The sequence below is a fragment of the Zonotrichia albicollis genome, chromosome 14, assembly GCF_047830755.1.
Source record: "Zonotrichia albicollis isolate bZonAlb1 chromosome 14, bZonAlb1.hap1, whole genome shotgun sequence".
Lineage (NCBI taxonomy): Eukaryota > Metazoa > Chordata > Aves > Passeriformes > Passerellidae > Zonotrichia > Zonotrichia albicollis.
Window position 1 is genome coordinate 3,321,376 of NC_133832.1, and position 21,761 is coordinate 3,343,136.

At 45.1% G+C, this 21,761-nt stretch overlaps 1 protein-coding gene across 2 annotated transcripts; it reads right to left on the reverse strand.

Moving 5' to 3' along the window:
• Positions 1 to 1,753: 1,753 nt before the first annotated feature.
• On the reverse strand, positions 1,754 to 18,915 carry RLIM (ring finger protein, LIM domain interacting). 2 transcript variants are annotated; one of them, XM_074551525.1, is made up of 4 exons: positions 18,715 to 18,915; positions 9,456 to 9,644; positions 8,550 to 8,633; positions 1,754 to 7,723 (listed from the first exon to the last, which is right to left on the reverse strand). In XM_074551525.1, the coding sequence occupies exons 2-4, from the start codon at positions 9,622 to 9,624 to the stop codon at positions 6,189 to 6,191; spliced, it is 1,788 nt and encodes a 595-aa protein (XP_074407626.1). In that variant the 5' UTR covers positions 9,625 to 9,644; positions 18,715 to 18,915; the 3' UTR covers positions 1,754 to 6,188. The 2 variants fall into 2 exon arrangements, with proteins under 2 accessions (XP_074407626.1, XP_074407627.1); XM_074551526.1 differs by lacking the exon at positions 8,550 to 8,633.
• Between the last annotated feature and the right edge of the window lie 2,846 nt (positions 18,916 to 21,761).

The window sequence follows — 21,761 nt, forward strand, 5'->3', positions numbered from 1 at the left end:
TCCTTGCAGCCCTTTGCTCTGAAATCCCAGAACCTGCTGGTGCAGGGAGCCAGAGCTCAAGGAACTCTCCACAAATGTGGGATGAAGTAATCACTGTTGAGGGGACCTGACGCCTGCGTTTTCACATGCTCGGCTGAGCAGGGGATTTACTCAGGGGCACAGCTGGAGCATGTGGCAGCAGCATCTCATTAGTGTCACAGACAATGCCCAGCCAGTCTAAGGCTGAAAATTAGGGTTAATTTTCCATATATAGATTTGTTGTAAGAGTTTAGGGAGCCACAACACAGCTGAGTTTAGATTTATTGCGGTAAAAGTCCCAGAACAGGTTCAATCACATTTGAAATAGCTGGGAAGGGCAAGGAGGAGCAGCTAGCCTGTGCCCCTAGCACTCTCCCCCCTTCTCTTTCCAAACATTCCATCCCACAGAAAAAGGAGAAGTCCCAAAAGGATGGCTATTCCTGCTCTGGGATGCACAAGGTCACCAAACACAACCTTTCTCCTCCCAGCCAGCAGCAGGACCAGCAAAGCAGCCAAACATATTCCCCTGAGAAGTCTAGATGTGCCATGGAAATATATCCTGAAGGGAGGAGTAAGACAACGTAAAAGGTTACAGAGTTTAAGCACCAAGAGGGAGGAACAAGGTTATATAAAGTTTTACAGGTCAGGACAAAGACCTCAAATATATTAAAGAAAATAAACAGAGGGATGAAGTCAGCCACACACGAGCGCCAAGGCTGGCTTGGGCTCTTCAGGCAGTTCTGGGGTTGACTGAGAGTTTTTGAGGAACAAATCCAGGGTTACCCAAACTGAAGGAGATCCAGGGTTACCCAAAATGAAGGAGATCCTACAGGGAGATGAGGGGCTGGAGACAGCTACCAGGCAAAGAGCTCCTGACACACACAGTGTGGGAGTCACTCATGAACAGTCACTGAAATCAAAGCTACACCTGTGTTAAACACCCAGTTTCAGACTGAACTGAACTCTCTAAGAGCAAGAAGCATGTGGGAATGAGAAAAATCCCCTTTATCCAGGAGATCTCCCTCTGGAGAGTGAAGCTGGAGCAGAATCCCCACTCCCTGCATCCCTGGAGCAGCCCACACCTTCTCCTTGCTGGAGAAGAGCATTGCTGGCAGTGCTGAGGAGCACCAGCCCAGCTGTGGCACCGAGCCCCTGCCCTGGCACCCAAAACTGTGGGTGCCAATCCCTTTTTCAGGGACACAGCACCTTCCTGTCCCTTCTGCACCGATGCCATCGCCCTGCTCTCAGCGAGCAGCGCCCACTTCCTACCCGAGGAACGGGATTGAGGTGGGGGAAGCACAGATAATAAATACAGCTTCCCACACCCTAAAAAACTTCCTTCCCACTCCACTAAGTGTTTGCACATACCTCAGCTCTAATTTTAGGACAGAGCTTTAAGCCAGATGTGAGACTCTCCCTGAATCCTGGCTGCATTTGCAGAGACTCAGCCCTGCCAGCCCTGCACGGGGCCCAGCTTCTCCTTGGAAGACAACTTAGAGATGATGCATTTGTATCCTGCATTATCCACTGCCAGACTGACAGTCTGGGACACAGAGGTATTTATTTCCTTGGTTTTATGTCCTAATGCAATAAATTCTTCTGAGGAGTTAATTCGGTACCATTCCAGCTCCTTCCTACCTCAAGGGGAAAGATGTATGGAGGAAATAAATTCCTGCCACATCCACCACTGTGTGCTCCAGTGCATTCCCACCGTAAGAATAAACCCAAGCAGTGATGATCCAGCACAAAATGAACACTTCATGCATTTTATTGAGTCTATTTAAATTTGCATTATAACACCTTACATAGGGAACAAACTCCTCCTAAGTGTTAGCTGGCAAACCTGGTCAAACTGTGTCCAACAACCTCTGAGTACCAGTTTGTATTAAACAAGTCTAGTATAAACAAATGTAAAGCACTGTTAAAAGAAAAAAAAAAGTAAAAAATAATAAAGAAAAGTGTTACATTCACAGTGGAATTCAGGGCTTCCCAACCAACAGCCTTCCCAGCAGAATGAAATTCAGAAAGGGGCTCAAATATTCTAGCTAAAGGGAATAAAACCAGATATAAATCAAATAAATTCAATGTTATGTTTCCTCATAAGACAAAAGAGATACAGTCTATCTGAGAGGTTGGGAAGCCCTGGTATAACAGATGCAAACCTCTTTTTTTTAACACACCACCACTTATTTGCACTTTGGGTACGTTACCATTAATTGTGTCTCTTCAGCCTCCTGCTTGCCCCCCTAATCGAGGATAAACAAAAAGCCTACTGTACATACGGGCTGGAAATATTTCTGAAGTTGTTATAAATTCCCTCCATGTGGCTCCAAGCCAAGGTTCATGCAAAGCTCCTCCTCCTGGGAGAAGGCAGAGGAGCAGGCAGACATTCCCAGAGCAGGACAGAGCCTGCCTGCACACAGCGATCCCAAATGAGGGGTGACAACGAGGGATGGAGGTTCAGAACCCCCTCAGCCCTACGTGCACCTCTCCTCACCCTGCATCATCCATCCATCCCCTCATTGTGCTGAGACCACTGGGTTGTGGGGACAACTCTTTATCCACCGGGGATCCATCGGGAAAGGGGCCCTTGGAGTCCCACATTTGCATAACCCAGACAAGTGACAGGAAACCGGGATGACACTCATTATGGGCCATTGTGCCAGCTCTGGTGGGAACCCCTTCGTCTGCAAGGCGACACAATGGACAATTAGGGTGGGTGTCGTGTCCTGCAGCTGCTTCCTACAAAAGGCCCTTCAAATTCCCTGATTTCTATGCACGAAGTACCTACACAATCAAACTGGTTTTAAAACAACTCAACTGCCCCCAAGTTCTCTGCAAAAAACCCAACTTGTTCGAAGGAAAAATCTGCACGTGAAAGGGAAATCCAATCAGCACCAGGAATTCAGACTTTTCACAGAAAAAGCTCCCCCCACCCCAAAAAAATTAAAGTGAGCACCCACAAGTGTGTGTTTGTTCGCAACGTGAATTAAAATATGAACTAACAGCAACTCGTAATGAATGTAATTATTAAAACTGCGTTTGCCACAAGGCTTTGGCCGGGTGACTGCTGCCATTGCTGTGGGTAGAGGTCTGCACTGTCAGAAAGGAATTCATGCTATTCCTGCTCTGGGATGCACAAGGTCACCAAACACAACCTTTCTCCTGAAGCTCACGCACCAGGGATTCCCAGCAGGAGTTTGGATATTTGAGATGTAGAAATGACAAGGAGAATCCTTCGGAACCAAGATAAAAGCTGCGGATCCGGCAAGGAACGCCGCTGGTGCTGAAGGCAGGTCCCACACGGTGGCACTGTGACCCAGCCCACAGCGCACACGGCTCTGCCTCTCCAAAGCCACCATTCCCACCAATCAGCCCCAATACGTGCCAAAACTCGCCCTTTTAACCCTTCACACCCCTCCAGGCACGAGGGAAGATGCTGAGTCCCTCCAGAAATATAAAAAAAATACTGAGGGAAGAGCTAAATACACATGCTCGCTATCAAAATAATTCATGAAATGTAAATTAGTCTAATTATGAAACTGTTTCACATTTTGTAAGCAACTGAAATGTTAATATTGGCTTTTCCTAACTCCAATCTAAATTTAGATAAATAGAAATTTAATTACCCTAATTAACTGAGCTACAGAAAGAAGTTTTTGCTGCAGACAATGAGCCCCCAGCCCCTTTTGCACACTCAGTGCTGTGAAAGGCAGAGAAACCATGGAGAACCATCAACACCTCTTAAACTGAGATTAAATTATTTGTTCTCGGTACCGTTTGGGAAACCTCCAATATTTTATTAGTTGCTCTTGTTACAGAAAGATAAAATGTTAAGACATGCCATAAGCTATAACAAAACTGTTGTTTTGGGGCAGTTTTACCAGGGTGGAAATTCATGGAGAAGGTGGGGTGACAGGTACCACAGCCATGCTTTGTGTGGGGTTGGGAAATTGGGCTCCCTTCCTGGTGGCCACCAGCTCTGCTCTGAGATGAACATCTCTGACTTCCAACACCTAACGTGGTACTCATGTAGAGAGGGTTTTTTTTTTCCCCTTCTAATTCTATGCTCTATAAGTCTGGAAACTGCAAGGGAGAGCAAGTATTTGCTCTGTGAAATTCAGAAGTGTTATTCTGCTGTGAAGTTTTGGCACAGAGGAACCAGCACCCAGAATCAACAGCCAATTCCAATTTGACAGTGATGTGCATCCAAGGAAAAAGCCAAACCTGTGAGCTGAGTGATTGTTCTGTTCCCAAAGAACCCTGGTGCCCCTCTGCCATGATGGGGTGTCCCACCAGGAGGAAAGAGCTCAACAGCCACTCAGGGCTTCCCACTGAAACAGCACAAAATGTACATGGAGAAAAAAAAAAAAAAAAAAAAAAACAGAATTTTGGGATGCTATGGAATCCTGAACTAGCTGATGAGATGCTAAAATGGCTTAGAGCAGCAATTATAGTTTATGCACCCACCACTATAAAACACCAAAAATGTGTTTTAATTAGGAAAAAAGAGATAGACCAGCTTTGGTTTTGTCATCTGAGGAACAAACAACATTTCCCATCCAGCCAGCAAGAGCAGCTCATATCCCTTCAGCACTACTGCCCTGGAGTGGAAATAAATAAAAACCACTTTCCCACTGCACATGTAAGCCAGGAAAAACCCAAAACCTTGGAGAATAAAACAAAGAAGGGGTCAGTGGGGGTGAAGGATATTTCCCCACACACACACTCCAATGAGAGTTGAGGCACATTCTCCAATTCTCAACTGCAACATGTCACATACATAATTTTAAAAGTAAATTCATTTTCATTCTGTCCAATAGGAATACAAAGAGCTTGTTGGGTTTTTACTGTTAGTCTCAAGAATCTCCTACACATTTAAGTGCACTCATTTTCAAATGTAACCCAATACTGATGATGTGCTTTCCAGTTATTCCCTGAGGCACCTGCACCACAGGCTACCAACACCAGACCACTCAACACATCCAGAGGTCACCAGTACAGCTGAAGCTTGTGAAGAACTAAAAACCAACCTGTCCATACTTGTTTGATGAAGTTACAACACTGCCTCAACAATTGAGAGGAAAAGCTGATAGAAAAATTGGGCACAAACCTCAGTGAACAAGGCAGTACACACAGGTTTGTATTATTCCATATTTGCAACCATACCAAGAAATAACCAGCCATTAGAACAGTTTCTAATTTTTATCATCTTTTTTTTTTTTTTTGGTGGCATTACTGAGCCAAAACACTGCAACTATAACATTTAATTTCCGGTTTTTAAAATGCAATTAAATGTCTAATCCAACTGTTTTTATGTTACAGTAGCTGTTCACATAAATAGTACAGATATGCACTGCTCTTGACAGGTACACAGTCACAAAAGCAGCTCTCTCGTGTTCAGTTTGCTCTCTGTGTAGTGGGGGTTGTATGAAAAGCGTTCTTGATTTCTAAGCATGGTACAATTTTAATTCTTAATGCGTTAGTACAACAGTGCATTGGAAAAGTACTGAGCTTCTACAAAAAAGCTTTACAATTTTAAAACAGATTTTTTTTTCCTTTATTTAAACAAGCATAGGCAATTCTTATATTTCCACAACAAGATAAATATCCCAATTACGCTAACAGCTCATCCTACAGCGTGCCATAGTGATGGGGAAAGGGCTAACATTAGTGTTATTTACACAGACATGTCCAATATTAACCCAGGAGGAAAATTAAAAGTATGTTCAAATGTGCAATTAAATTAATATTATTTTTTCAGAGAGTTGGATTTCTTGCAAAAATTCCTCTATGACTCATGGACACTGAGCTGGGATAACTTCTCAAATAACTCCTCAGAAGCACAATCTTGAGGAAAAACTGTTTATTGGGCTGGGAAGGAGAAAGAACTTAATATCTTCACAAAGAAAAAAAAAATATTTTGAAGTGGGGAGATGTCTTTGGACAAGTGAAATTGAACACCCAAACCAACTAGAACTCGAAAAACCTAATTAAAGAAATTTTCCAATTCCCAAATCTTGAATCCAGAGAAAATGCTTTCAATGAGGGAAGATTCACTCCGAGTCATTACTATACATTGAGGTACCACTCAAAAAGTGGCCATAAAGGAAGTGACTTCTTTGCCCATCACTATCACACCGGCTGCCTGGCCATCACTCAGCTCTGCCTCAGACCACGCTCTCCCTGTTCCCAGAGGCCAGCACTGCCCTGCGGCAGATGGGGCAGGTGGAGTTCTCGGACAGCCAGCGGTCGATGCAGTGCACGTGGTACTCGTGTGAGCACGGCAGCTTGCGGAGCTTGTTGCCCTCCGTGTACTCGGTGATGCACACGCTGCAGGTTTTCAGAGCGTCGCTCTCACCAAAATTCCTCATGGCTAGGTTGTCAATTTGTTCTTTGGTGAGTCCTCTGGGTTGGTCATCGTCATCTTCGTTGAGTAAGAAAAACTGTGCAAGGCTAAGGAATGGTAGAGAACCGCTTTCTTCAAAAGTGACCGATCCCCTCATATTGCGGCCTTCCCGCCTGGCACCAGATGTTGAGCTGGCCTCGTGCCCACCCTCGTACACCTCCCCTGAGCTGACATCTGCATTCTCATTGCCCGAGGCGCCCCCGCCTCCGCTCTGCGGCTCGGCAGTCTCCAAGTGGTGAAAGGGAGTCGACCCACCGGAATCTGCACTGTTATCGCTGTACATGAAGTAGCTGAGCTCCCCGAAGCCCGTCATGATCTGCCTCAGCATGGTCTGGATGGCGACCGACGTGGTCTCGCTCAGGCCCGTGTTCAGGATCCTGCGGATGGGGATCCTGATGGTGCTGACGTAAGTTCTCACGCCGGCGCGCTCCGAGCGGGAGAAGGTGCGCCGGAAGCCGCCGCGCTCGCTCTCGTAGGTGACCGTGTTGTTGGGGGTCTGGGAGCGCGAGCGGGTCCTGTTGGCGATGCTGTCCCTCTGCCGGTACTCGCCCGGGCGAACTCTTCTCACCTGCAGGTCCAGCACTATGGTGGGAGGCCTCTGCCCAGGAGCCGTGGACTCGCTGGCACCAGTGCTTTCTGAAGAACCCGCTGCTTGAGGAGCAGGCCTCGTCTCAGGGGGGGCAAACAGAACTGCATTTTCACTTGGCACCTCAGTCCCCACTGTGTGCTGCCTTAACGTCACGTGCTGCCTGGTTCTAGAGCTGCCCTCAGCCTCGCCCGCTGAGGAGTGGTCAGGTGTTTGAGATGATGTGTTGTGATGAGACCTGCGAGGGGCCTCGCTCACTGCATTGATAGGTGACCTACTTCTGTCAGTCCTAGCCCGCGTCCGCCGCTGCTCGGGACTCCTACTCCTGGCTCTCCTCTGCCCTCTAGGAGGGGAAGCCTCCTCAGCTGTCAGCTCCTCCGCACTGCTCCTTTCTGATCCAGGCTGCCTTACAGATGGTGATTCAGACCTTGGAATTTCAGAGTCACTTTGGCTGTTTTCCAAATCCTCCCCATTGGAAGGCTCTACAGATGGCTCATTCTCAGTTTCTGGATTCGTGTTCCCATTATTACGGTTGACATTTATTTCCAAACTGAATCTGAAGTCGCCGCTATTTGGGTTAGTCCGGCTCACTGCTCTCCAGGACTGGTTTCCTCGCTGCCCGCTCCGTGTCGTATTTCCAGTCTGTCGGACTGAATTAAGCCAGTCTATTATAGAATCTCCATTTGAAACATCTTCTGCAGACTCTGCACCTGTGGAAAAGACAGGGAACTACCAAAATTAGAGTACTGAGCTAATTTTGGAGCCATCTTTTCCAAGAACATAATTGCTTAGCTTAACAAGTGACAATTTAGAAGTGCTGAATCCTACCGAGTGCTACTGAGGTTTCACAGGCAGTGTGACAATTCTCTAACTACCAGAGCTCTTCTAAGGGAGCAGGAGTGGACATTGCTCTAATATGCACAGATAGGCTGCAGCCATCACAGAGCAAACAAGTCATCAAAAGAACATGTATTTTCTATCATAAGTAAATGGAAAGTCACATGTCAGGTGGCATAACACATCAATATTCTGTGTTTTCCTTTCCAAACAATTAAGTGATCAATTGACCATGAAACAGAGAATTAAGGCTGTTCTGAACCTTCACCTGCAGAGCTTTATAGCAAATCTGTCTCACTGAAGAATGAACCCCAGTGGTCAGGTCTGAGCATCCCCCACCAACCACTACAGAAGGGTGACAACAAAAGCAATGTAGCATCTTTGGAAGGGAAGAATTAAAAAAGAGGAATTGCCAAAAAGCATCCCAGAAGGGAGCAGACAGAAAGGCAATCTTAAAAAAAATGAAATAAAAAGAATGAAATAAACCTAAGCAAAACTTTATTTTGATAGAAGAGATGTGTTATGAATGAAATCTGTCCCAAACTGACCTCTGCAGCAGATATCAGACATAAGGTTCACTGAGTTTTGAACCAAAGCTCACCTTGCACCTGCCTAGGCTTAACTTGTTCCACTCCTGCACTCAAGTTAAGGTCCGTGTGGGGTGCTAAAGTTAAGAGTTTTCACAAATACTGTATATACCTCTATTCTCATCACTGTTTTGCTGTGGCGGACCTTCTTTAACTTGGTGTAGCCTTCTCAGCAACTCTTCTTCAGTAATTTCACCTTAGAAAATAAGCAAAATTTTCCAAAAATATTTCCAAATCATATATGTATGGCAAGCATTATCAAAAGCTTCTAAAGAAGGTACAAGCCACTGCTTGTGTTCTGTCTAATTAATTCCTGCCAGAATGGCACTGCCAAGCACAGTGCTAAGGGGAAGTTCAGACACTTTAGCACTGTTGTCCCAAGTAAGTTTTCCTGAAGCTGAAATACCCAACAGTTCCATCCTATTCAAGAGAGATGTGCTCTCTGGTTCTGTAACCTTGACAGCTGAGCAGCAATTTTTGTCATCCTACACCCATTAGGGTGTCCAGCATGAAATATTTGAGGTTAACACTTCCACGAGCAGGAACAGAAGGTTTAAATAACTTGAGTCATGATTTGAATTAGGTATCAACCTATGAAGAGGAAGTTTAGCATGTTGATTGAGAGCTGACATCAAAATGTCCATGCAGAATCTCATAGCAGACTACTTACCCTGGTTACAAACTCCAAACCCCACCTGCACAAAGTCTGCACACAGAGGCTTAAAGGAGATTTGTTGTCCATCTAAGGGTTCATAACTGGAACTGGGTCAAATCTGGGTGTTCCTGCCAAGTTGTGCAAACACCAGACTTTTGTATCTGATGAATCCACACCATCCTATGTCTCCACAAGTCAAGGGACCACTTGAATTTGAATGTGCACAAATTAGCCAGAAGCTACTTCCTACCACGGCACACAGCTGCACACACAGACGGGTGAAAGGGCTTCAGGGGCACAGAAAATGACACAAATTTCCTACAAGCAACTCTAGCAGGATGGACATAGCCAAGCATTACCTACCTGGTGTTCCTAGCAAATTGTTATCTCTCATAAGCCTGTAGTCCTCTTCACTCAGGTTGTTCACAAACTGATAGAAAGCCTCCTCTCGGTCTAACCGATCCAGCTGGCTCTGACGTTGGGCTTCTGACTGATCAATACTTCCTTTATCACCAGAATCTGAGCTTTCCATCTTGATGAGTAGAAGAGTACCTAAAAAAGGAGAGAACAAAGCCTTCATGAGAGCAGTGAAATACAGCATGGAATTTATGCATGTGAGTCCAGTACAAGAGTGAAGTACAGGTTAAACTGTTAATGAAGTTTTGGTTAGGATCAGCTTCATCACCACAAGGATCAAAAACAAAGCATGAACCTCCTCAAAAAGTACAAACAAAACTGATGCCCAAATACTCATCAAAGCAGCAAGATGAACACAGAATATCATCTGCCAAAAGCCTTAGAGCCCATCTTTGAATTCACATAGTAAGTGACCGTGATTATCTGCTTTTTGCATAAAATATTCCGGATATCACAACTGCCTCTCCAAGCAGCCTCACAGAAGTGTAGTACAAGGCACAAGCCATCCTTGATTGTGCTCTCTGAGCACAGGATTAGGTGTTCCTTGCCTTTTCCTGCCTGCTACAGAAACATTCTCTTCACCATACTAGTGAATTTCAACAGAATGAAGTGGTTATGAACAACTCAAATAAAGAAGATGCTGTCGAACCCTGTGCACAAAAAAAAGGGACAGGTTCTCATTCCCTCAAAAAACAAAGAGAGTTTGTAAAATCAGCTTTATAGTTTTACATCAAGAGAGGAATTTGCTTTCAAGTTTCAGCTTTTACTGAACTACTGATGTTGATGAGCAAATTTCCAAGACAAAACTTCAGCACATGCTACACTACTGCTTTAAAGAGCTGTCTTCTAGGCTGCATATTTTAAAATATAATCTTCTCATATTGTTTTTCATTTGGATGAAATACTTGACAACATCTCTCTTTCAAGGAAAATAATCGATTAATGCTGTGTCTGTATCTGATAAATATTGTAAAGAACAATGCAAATGCAGGAGACATTCTGGCACTGGCTGTGCCATGCAAATGCATCAAATGAAGATAAAATAACCACTTTCCTTGATCACTCTGCCTCACTACTCACAGCACCAAGAATTTTCCTGTACAACTGGTAGAATCTAGTTACTCAGAGGTGATTAAGAAGCTAATCCTCTGCATGCTAAAAAGCTCTGCAATAACATTCCCCATCAGAAAACATTCCTTTCATTTAAACCATACTTCAAGTGACATGGAAATACTGGAAGAATAAAGCTTTTCTGCTTCTCACTGGAAAATTTCCAACACTTAGACATCTGTCTAGTGCAAAAAGCATCTTTTTTTGGTTTGTCAGCACAGCTGTCAAGTCAAGACTGCCCACAGTTTACATTAGTGCTTCTCCAGAAGAGCAGCACTGCAGGATCTCCACGGGCACTTTATTTCAGCTGCTATGGTGAAAATTAAAGTGCAGCACCAGAAAAATTTCACAGGATAGGACATCCCATTACTGCAGACTTGAAAATTATGAAACTGCTGTTCTGAGCCTCTTTGTCTTCAGTTCTGATGCAGCAAAACTTGAATTTAAGTTAATATCAGTAACTTATTGCCACTTGGGGCTACCGGTGCTGTTTGGGTCTGTGGAGTTCTGCCACTTTAGCAAAGCTGTTACACCCTTTTTCAGCAATCAGGAAGCAGCAGCAATTCCCAGAGTCACTCCTGAGTCAGATGGGAGCCTATCAGCTTCCTGTGCATTTCCAAATCCCTGGAGCAATCTGAAAACTGCAGACTGGCATGTGACACGCGAGTGCTGTGACGTGCTGTTAAACACCGATAAATGACCCCGTTCACAGGACAGTTGAGCAATATTTCTGCAGGTGTGCTCAGCTCTGACCCAGCTCTTAGGAAATCCCTGTGCCCTTCACATGCCAGGCATGTATTTCTAGTGAGAATACAACTTTTTTTACAAGCTTTCTGCAGCAGAGTTATTACTTCAAGTATCATTATTTAAAGACACGCTGGAGAAGATACTTTTAAAAGCAGCTCTCACCGGTTCTGGTAATACCTGAATAAAAGTCTCAAGTAGAATGAGAGACTTGCATTCAAAATAAAACCTTGAAATGCATCAGTTCTTTGGGAATACACATCAAACTTGGAACCACGTGGAATGTCTTCAGAAAGATGGTAATATTAACACCTTTATAAGCATTAGACCAATTCCTCAACAGCTCTTAGAACAGGAAGATGCACTACACATACAAAACATAACATTTGTTTACTACTTATTTACTACTTTCCTTTTAACTGAAAATGCTTGCAGGCACCTTGGCTACCTAATGCCTACGTGATGCAAAGATATTTGCCTGTTCCATTTCAGAAAATGAATGTGCACCATTCTTGGTCAGGGAAAAAGGGGAGAGTCAAAACAAGTCAAATGGGGGGGGAATTTAAAATCTCTTCTTCACCAACAGGCTGATGTACAGTTCAATGGGTGATTCTTCAGGAAATGCTAGGGATAAGTCAGTACTACTAATTGTCAGGTTTGCTCCTCTTTTCTCCTCCTTCATCTCTTATCTTCCCTCTTAAACCATAAAATCAGCTAATGGCCACAGCTGAATAGAGTTTACTGCTCAGAGGTGGGGTGAATGAAGAATTTAATTTACACGAGGACTTTTCTGCCAGTGACAAATTGCTGTATTTTCCTATTGCAAGCTACTCACAGGTTACACCAGTCCCCTGTACCCGATTTCAGGATCCCAGAAATGCTGTGCATCTCTCTGGGATGTTTACACTGATGGAAATACAGATGGCACAGAAACACAGCAGCAACAACACATTCTCCCTACGTGACTGCAGACAGCAAATGGGATGACACACTTCAAAGCAGAGCTCTGATATTAAAACCAGCAAATGAAACCCAGGACTTCTATGCCAAGGCTTCTGCTGTTTTCTGTCTCCTCCCTGTGCCCTCAGCTCATCGTCCAACACAAGCCTCACCTCCCAGGCTGCTGCAGAGCTCTCCATGGCCACACTGAACCTACTGGAATGTTTAGGCTGCTCCTGCCTCAGCACAGCTCCACAGAGCCCCTGTGGCTGGACAGCAGCATTTCCAGGGTGGGAGTTACCATGGCCCTGCACACAGAGGCAGAAAGAACTTGAAATTCTGCCCCTCAGGATGCTGCTCTCAGCTCACACCCTGCAGGCAATTAAGACTGGCTGAAGGAAGCCAGTAATACAGGGAAGGCTGATGAAGGAAAACCAACAGGTGTACAACAAAATAACCAACATTTGGCTATCTAATAAGCTAGTACAGGTTCAACTCTGCTTTTCCTTCTTCCAGTGTAAGGCTTTGTTCTTATCCAAGCTAAAAGATTCAGAATTTCCTCCTTCAGTGTCCTTCCTTGTCAGCACTGAGTTGACACAGGGTGGGGAAGGTCAGAACTACGAGCAGGAAGTTCAGACCTGCTGGTTATTGCCAACTTCAGCTGAGATAGCCAGGTATGAAAATCTCCTTACAGGGAAGTGAGGGGGTGACCACCTAAGGACTGCACAAAGCAAGAGAATCAGAGATAGGATAAACAATTTTCTCCTTGAGAAAAAACCCAAAAATTCTTCAGCAGCTTGAATATCCAGACAAGAGTAACTACAGTGAATTCTTAATTGGTGTTCCCATCCTGCCACAAATCAGAAAAGTATCCTCCCTGCAGTTATGCTTCAACAGCCTCAGAGATTTCCAAGCACAAATGACTGCCTGTCTCCCCACTGCTGCTCCAGACTGCAGTAAGCCCACAAAAGCTATTGTTTGTTACATTCTTCTAATTCAAGAGGAAGCAATACTGTGGGTTGTTTGACAGGGACAATCTAAGAGTACTGGATATTCCCTGAATAATACAAAGTTATCATTCTTACAGTGTAAGAAATATTTTGGTTTTTTTTTCATGCCAGGTTGTTTGTAAACTAAATCCAGTCAGGAATGTGCTACTGCCTCAAATCTGGAGGAACAGCAAGCAGGGATAACATCTGTGTCACCCATTTACCTTCAGCAGCAGCACAGCCTATCTCCATATTGCACTGCACTTGTGGACTACAGAATTCTTCCCAGAAAAAGCATTAATGGACCATAACACACAGTAATAAATCTCTAGTTCCTTCTCCTTCAAGAATGTCTAATATCTCCAGACATTAGTTACCTGAATTAAACACCAAGACACTACTTTAGCCTGCATTCCTGTTTTTTTTTTACATTTAAAAGAAATCCCATAAAGCATTAGAGCTCTCATTAAAGCAACTGGCAGAACTTAGAAAATCTGACAAACCCTCAAATCACTAATTGGCAGGGTTAAATGAAGAAGCGACACCTTAAAATTCAAATTTTCATTAGATTTATGGGGCAATCCTCAAAGTTTTACAGGACAAGGCATGGAATTTAATTAAACTGAAGAAACAAGGCAGCTGCTCATGAGTCAGGTGTGCTAGAAGAAGTTCCTCCAGAACTCCCCCATGTCAGTGATACCGGTATTTCAACCTCACCTGAGACTCTCTCGTGCCCTGTGTGGCAGGAATGTTTCCTGAGTTACCTCACGTCCCAGCAACACAGTTAATACCTCTGGATAAACAAAAAAAAGAGGATGGCAGTGTGGGTGTTCCAGAGATGTCCTCAGCAGAAGGCCAACTTCTCATTTATGATTCATCCCCTCATCTTAATTAGCCACTCCAACCGGTAGAGCACCTTGCTTGCAGTCTGATCAAACCTTGCACTGAAGGGGTGACTCAGGATGGAAGCCAGAAGCTCTGACTTGTTTGCTTTGTGTCCTCAGAGGCTGTTTCCCTGCCCAGGCTGCAGGAACATGCCTCACACACACTTCAGCAGAGCACAGCTGTGTGTCCAAGCTTTCCACGAACTGTGACTTCAGCAGCGCTGCCGTGCCCAGCCAGGCTCGCTCCAATTCCATGTCTCAAATGACACAGGAACAGCAGCTAGAACAGGCAGTGCTCTTAGCCCAGCTCCTTCGAGCACAAACTGAACCCACTTCACACACAGCACTCATCCAACCCACTCCACCTCATTTTCCTAGAAGAATTCAAAGTTGAAAAACAGTTTCCATGCCAGTCAGTATCCAATTTCTCCATGCTCAAAACTAGCTGGAAGTAAGGCATAACAGAAACTACATTTTCATCTTAAATATTTCATCACTCAAGTCTGCAAGCTCAAAAGCAGAAGCAAAAACTGTCAGTGAATCCCATCATTAAAGGAAAAAGACACCCTAAGACAGTGAAATGAAAGTCATCTATTTGCATTATACATGGAGCTTCATTATGTCAAGTTTGTTTGGCTTTCTCTTTTTGTGCAGGTGCAAAGCTTCCTTTTGTGATTACACCAAAGGCTTTGATACCACAGGTCCAATACACTCACCTCCATCTTGGAAACAGTAAAAAGGCACAAACTTTTCCAGTTTTGAAAGTGGCATCATGAATTTTGGGATTTTCTTCCCTGCTATTGTGGCTTTTTATTTGCACTGTGATGAACAGCAGATTTAGGTTCTTATTAGCTTTTTAATAAACCTACCTTAAGTTTTAAAATAATGTCCTCTCCCTATGTCGTCTTTAACTCAAAAGTTATCATGAAACATGCACCACTCTTGCAAAGCTGGAAAAAGTTTTGTATTCTGTGGAAGTGTTCTGTGAAAAGTGCTGTAAAATTTAAATGCCACTTTAACAAGGAGTGTTAAACATTAATTCAGCTTTTTTACTACCCCAGTGTGTTTCAAAGCAAAGGCCCTCAAACAAGATGTCATTCTGAACATACATTTCAAACAACACAAAGCAAATGAATACTTTTGCACAACAGTGGCAGAAAGTTCCACAGAGTAAAAAAACCCCAACAGACCAGAGAGCAAAAACACTTCAGCTGAACCAACTGCTGAGATAAAGAAGAGAAACACTCACAACTCCTGATAAGTCAGAAAGAAGTGAGGAAATCAGGGCAGAGCTTAGCAATTCCAGAACACTGAGAGCATGTGGAACCAAGATGGAGCTCTGAAAATAAAATGCAGTAACAACTGCCAAAATGCTGGGCTTTGCCTTTTATCATCTGCACTTACTAAAACAACACTTCTCACATACAAGTGGAAAATAAAATTAAGATAACACTGCATTTGCCATCAAATTGAGATAGCACAGAAGAGAAAGCTTGGTGTCTACGAGGTGCAGCACGTTTCCAGCACTGCAGTTCATGAAATGATGCTCTTTTTGCCCAGAAATGAGCTTCCTGCTGGGTCAGCAGCAGAAGGCCCACTCTGAACTCAAAAGAAGTAAAGCTGCACACAAGTAACCAGTGCTGGCCCTGAGAGACAGGACTGATATCCAAGGACAAGCAGAGTTTTGATTCCTGAAGAAACACAAGCTGTGGTTAGTGAAAACACCAAGCCAATCTACGCTCACTGACTTTTAGCTAAAAAAGAAAAAGCCATCTTTAAATTCACTGCTGAATGTTGCTGTCTCCACACTGGTGCTGCTACTGCAGGCCCTGCTAGCAGTGAGAGAGCAACAAGCAGAGAATCAGTGCAGCCACAAGGCACAGAGGAATTCTGATGCTGTGTTCCTGCTCTCGCCGGTACCCGCAGCCCCACAAACACAGAAGTGGCAAAGAAAATGAAGGCAAATTTATCTGAATTGCAACAGGCATCTGCACCATGAGAATTCCATTCTGGTGCCACCCCAAGGCAGGGCAGCCCCAGCATTCTAACAGGACTATGTGCACATACACCTTGCACATCAAAACCCAGAGTGCTCTGGGCACAAGAGGATTTTAAACACTGAGCTAAGATAAAATATGTGCTGGCTTTTCCTCTGTTCCATAACCATCGGGTGGTTTTACGAGACCATCCAACCCTGCAGATCTCCCTGAGCCAAAGCTGAGCCCCAACACTGCACAGCAGCCAAAAGCTCCCACCAAACACCTCGTTAATCCAAACCTGAGCAGTCTGAAGGAGACACAGGCCTGAGTTTATGATCTTACCTGCAGCCAGAACCTGTGCAAAGGCAAATCCAGCCCCTGGGATGCTCCTGGCTATCCCCACTCAGCACACAAAGCTCCTGACTAACTTATGACACTGCTACACTCTTTAGAAGTTTTGCTTTTGAGAAGCACAAGACTCTCATAAAAGTATCTTGAAGAAGGAAATGTTCACATTTGGTTTTATCCCTTCACTAATAATTTCTGCAAGCTCAGCAGCTGATAAGTTTTCACCAAGAACTGAGATTAAACCACAAAACTTTGGATAAACACCCACTAATCATGTCTGGATTCAAGTATTTTAGCAAATGGAAACTGAACTTCTCTACAAAAAAAAAGAATTTAGGACACTCCAGTAATGTGTTAAGCTACATTAGGCTGGACTTAAATATCTTTAGACTCAAGTAAATGGAGTCAAAACATTATTTTATATTATGCTATGACTGTTAAAGAAATGTACACCTCCACTGCACCTGGAATGAATCTGCCAAGATCAAGGGATTTATTTTGATACATTCCCACAGGGAAGAGGAATAAAGGAACAAGCAAGGCAGGTGTATTGATGTAGAGGTGTTTTGAAAACATTTCAATCTAAGGATCATGTCATCCATTCCTCTAAAAAAGCACAAAGCACTGGAGAGCAGGCACTTGCAACACTCTTGTCCAGGAATTCATCCAGTAATATGGAAAATAAATATGATACAGATGGCAACCACTACAGCCTGAAAACTACTGGTGTGTGGTTATTTCAGTGACAAACATTTACCCAGGCAGAGTTGCTGATGAAGGGAACTCTGCAGTTGCTGTGCCTCAGTGGTCTAACATAACAAGAAACCCTTAATTTTATAATGTGTGGTGTGTTTTCCCTTCCCAAACATAAGTCCAAGCTATCATTATTTTAATTCCAAAATGGTAAACCTGTAGAGGGATCAGAGTCAGTTTAAGTGCTAGGTGACCACTACAACAAAACTAAATATCTGACCCTCAATTAACATAATTAACTGCCCAAGAAGCAGCCAACTGTTTATTTGTTTTAGAAAGACTTGACAAGTCACTACAATTAAAACTCAGGGACAAATTAGTGTCAGAAGTTCTTCTGAACATTTGACAAGTATTTCCAAGTTGAAATTACCCAATGCTGCCAACATGGAGAGGAAAATAAAAGTGATGTGTGATGCTACTATTGGGTATTATCAAGTTTGTGTTCTTGTTTAGGAGCTTCTCTGTATCAAAGCTCCACCTTCCTGAGAAACAGCAATATAACACTACTGTTATTTTTTAAATTCAGGTTTTTTTGCTGTGAAACCTTTTGCCAGACTTCTACTACACACTGAAATCAAGACACATAATACATTTTATAAACAAACCTTAATCATCACTACGTTATATACATATATATATACATACACAATATTATACACACCCTGATATTGCTCCTCAATTAAAGCAGACCACTCAAGATAAACACATATGTGCAGCTGGACTTGATAAGGGTTTTGAAACAGAGAAACACAAACCTTAAATGCCAACAAACACCATTAAAAGGGGCAGGGAAAAGCTTGCACAGGAAGCTAAGGTGACAGAGCAAAGATGACGTGCTGAACTGGGGAGAAACTCAGCACAGGAATAGCAAACACCACAGGTCTGAACAGGTCACAGGCTGATCCAGAGCTCTGCACAGCAGGAGAGGAACAGTTCTTCTGGCCTGTGTTCCACAACAAGGCTTCTGGCCCCAAATCCCGGTCTGAAACAGGGCCTGAACACGGCCGTGAGGAGCTGCGGCTCCTGCAGCGGACCCTGAACTGCGGACGGGGCCCAGGACAGGGCTACAGCCACCCCCTCCCCCACCCTCCCAAAAGGAGCCTCCTCCAATTCCTGCGGCCACCGGACAGTGCCGGGCCCGCCTGGGCTCCCCGGCGGCAGCGCACCCCCAGCTCCCCAGCCGGTGGCGGATCAGGGTGGCCCGGCCGGGGCAGTGCCCGGGGTGACGGAGCGCGGCCCATCCGGGCACACCCGCGCCCCGACCGCCATCACCGCCCCCCGCTCCCTCACGGCACCGCCGATGGAGCCTCCCGCGCCCCGCCGAGCCTGCCCCGAGCGGGGGCTGATGGGCCCCGCTCCCGCCTCCTGCTCCGGGCGGAGGCCGCCGCCGCCTCCCCCGGGCCTGGGCCTCTCCCTTCCCCGGGCCATTTTGAGAGCCCGCCCCCGCCCCGGTGCTCACCGCCCGCCGCCGCCGCCCGCCGCCGCCCCTCCGGCTGTGGGTGCGCCGCTGCCCGCGCCGCTCGGGGCTGGGTGCCAGCTGTCCGCGCTCCGCCCGTGCCGCTCCGCCGCCGCGCCGCCTCCTGCCCGCTCAGGCGGCCATTTTCTGCTCCATTGTTACCAAGGAACGGGGGGCCGGAAGCGGCCGCCGGCAGCCGGAAGTGGAGGCGCGCGCGGCCCCGCGCAGGCGCGGCCCGGGAGGGCGGCCCCGCCCAGCGCGAGCGGCCCCGGCCCTCAGGGGTCCGCCGCCATTTTGGTGCGGGCAAAGGCTGAGGGTGGGGCAGGGCGGGCCTGGGATGCCATCTATGGCTGCACCTCAGCTCACAGCCCCCAGGCAATGTGGAGGGGACAGAGGATCAGCGGTGCCCGCCCGTAGTGCGGCGCAGCAGGAGGGTCCATGTCCCCGCGGTCCCTTGTGTGTGGGGCTGTTTGATGGCGCCTCAGGTGTGTGCGCGCTGGGCAGAGGGGACTCCGTGCCCGGTCGATGGTGGCCAGCAGTGCGAAAAAAAAACAAATAAATACTGGCAGTACTGTCCTTTGTCGGTGCGGATGTTCACCCTGCTCTTCCTTCTAACCATGGACATTCCTCCACCTTGAAGCATGAACATTCCTTCACCTCGAACCATGGACGTTCCTCCACCTCTAACCATGAACATTCTTCCACCTCTAACCACGAACATTCCTCCCCCTCTAACCATTGGCATTCCTTTCCCTCCAAGCTTTAGCATTCCTTCACATTGAACCATGGACATTCCTTCTCCTCTAGCTATGGCAGGGTTTCCCCTCTCACCTGGTGTTGTGTACTACATACAGCCCTATGAAAACTAAGATATTCCTGTTTTCTGACATGAACCTTAATTAATTGAATGCCAGACTTCCCATGTTATGTATGGTCAAGCACTTCTGTAGTTTTCCTCCTCACGGCTGAAATTATCAAGGACAGCTGAGGTTTGAAAGATCCCATTTTAATGCCCTAAAAGTCATACCTTGAGGAAGTCTTGCAAGGAAGTTATCTTCATAATATCCAATACATAGAGAAAGAAGCCTATTCCTGAGCATTTACACCATTTCAGGAAGCCCAGGAGACACCTTTGTTTCTCCTTTTGGTGGTTCTTTATAAAAATAGCGCAGTCAAGTTGAGGGGGGTGTTGTATTTAAAGGTTGCGGAAACTGTTGAGTTTCTACTCAACAATACAAGCCCAACTTCTAATGTAAATGAAGTGGTTTTATACATTCACACTTTAAATTTCCCCCAGCAGATTTGAGAACTCAAAGGCAGCCACAGTGTCCAGGCAAGAGAACAGGGAAGGGACAGGCACAGGGCATATTTCTCATCACTTTTACTTGCCACAGCCTGTGACCAGGAAAGGAAAATGCCAAAATCCTTAGGAATGGAGAGAGGAAGGAATCCCACTTTCATCTGGAGACAGGTGTAGGTTCCCAACTATATTTTTGTATATTTTTGTTCAAATAACCAGTACATGAAGCAACTGAGTACTTATACACCACAGAGCTGGAGTGCTGGAGAGGTGATCCCTAATACAGCATAAAACTGGCTTGCAGAATATTAACATTTTATGATTTTAAAAGTAAATTGGGGTTGGGAAGAGTGAGTTTACATCAGAGTTTACATCCTTTGCATCATTGCTGAAATTACAGTTAGATTTACTGCAGGGTCAAACCGTGACCTAACAGCTCTGCTTTGACTGTTAAAATGTTAGTAAAAGTAAAAAACAAAACAAACCCAAAAAGAATTGAAACAAAACTAAGACTAAATTTAATGTTACAAAGCAATTTTGTGATTTTAATGCAACAAAATATTTGTCACTGGGAAAAGTTGCCTTGCTCCTGACCCATGACAAATGGATGTTTTATGCAGGCAATGCTCCAACCCCTGCAAATTCCAGTGGCTGGAGAAACTGTATTCCCCAAACAGAGACCCTGTGGCTGAGTGTGTGGGCACTCCATTATATTTCACAGGCACCTTTGAAGCTGCAAAAAATCCATTCCATTGCCAAAGGTGGGTAATTCAGGGTGATGGGCACACAGTTTATCATGGCAAGCCCGAGCCCATGATTGATAAGGCAGCCATGAGTGTGAGTGTTGGCAATCAGCACAGCAGCAGGACATCCTGAGGGTCACCTCAAAGAGAATCGGAGGTGAGGGCACTGCCACAGCCTGGTCATGCATCCAAGTGAATCCTGCCTTTCTCCCCACCTTTTCTGGATACCAGGCAAGGCCAGACCAGGATAAAAGTGGCTTTGTTTAGACACCAGTAACCTAAGCAGTAAAATATTAGGGATTGTTGAGCAAAAGGGAGGTGGAGTCCATTCTGTTTGGATGGAAGGATAAAATGATGGTTTATGCTCCTAGAACAGTCTCCTGACATCTGACACATCATTTTGTTTGTCTCTTTCCCCCTCAATAAAATATATTTACTTCATTAACCTTACCAAAAGTCTTGAAAATCATCAAATGGCAAAGCAACAGGGGAATAAAACATTCTTCTTCACATCTGTGGGTGAGCTCTGACTCCTGAGCAGACATTGCCAGTTTGCAGGGAGATGAACACCCATGAGGAGCAGAGACAGCAGCTGGATCCTGCTGATTCACACCTTCCTTAGCAGCAAAAACTTGGAGCTGAGGTCCTGGGCACACAGCTGAGGAAAAGTCTCTCCCTCAGTGTGATTTGGTGGATTTATTTGCAAATGCCCTCACAGAGTCGATCAGGTACAGAATAAGCTCTGAGTTTTCAAACCCACTTAATGGATTTCAGGATCCACTTGACATTAATAACAATTAATGACCTGTGCACACACATCTTCTTAACAGCTTTGACAAAATTAGGAGCAGTGTAGCAGCATATTTCAAAAAGCTTGCAGGGGAAAATATATTTGCATAGAGAACTTTGCAGTATAGGGAAAAATCCAAAATCTACAGCAAAACCATGGTGTAATTCCTGCTTAAGTGTTTTCAATTTGCTACTGTGTGTATAGCAAAAGAGAATTG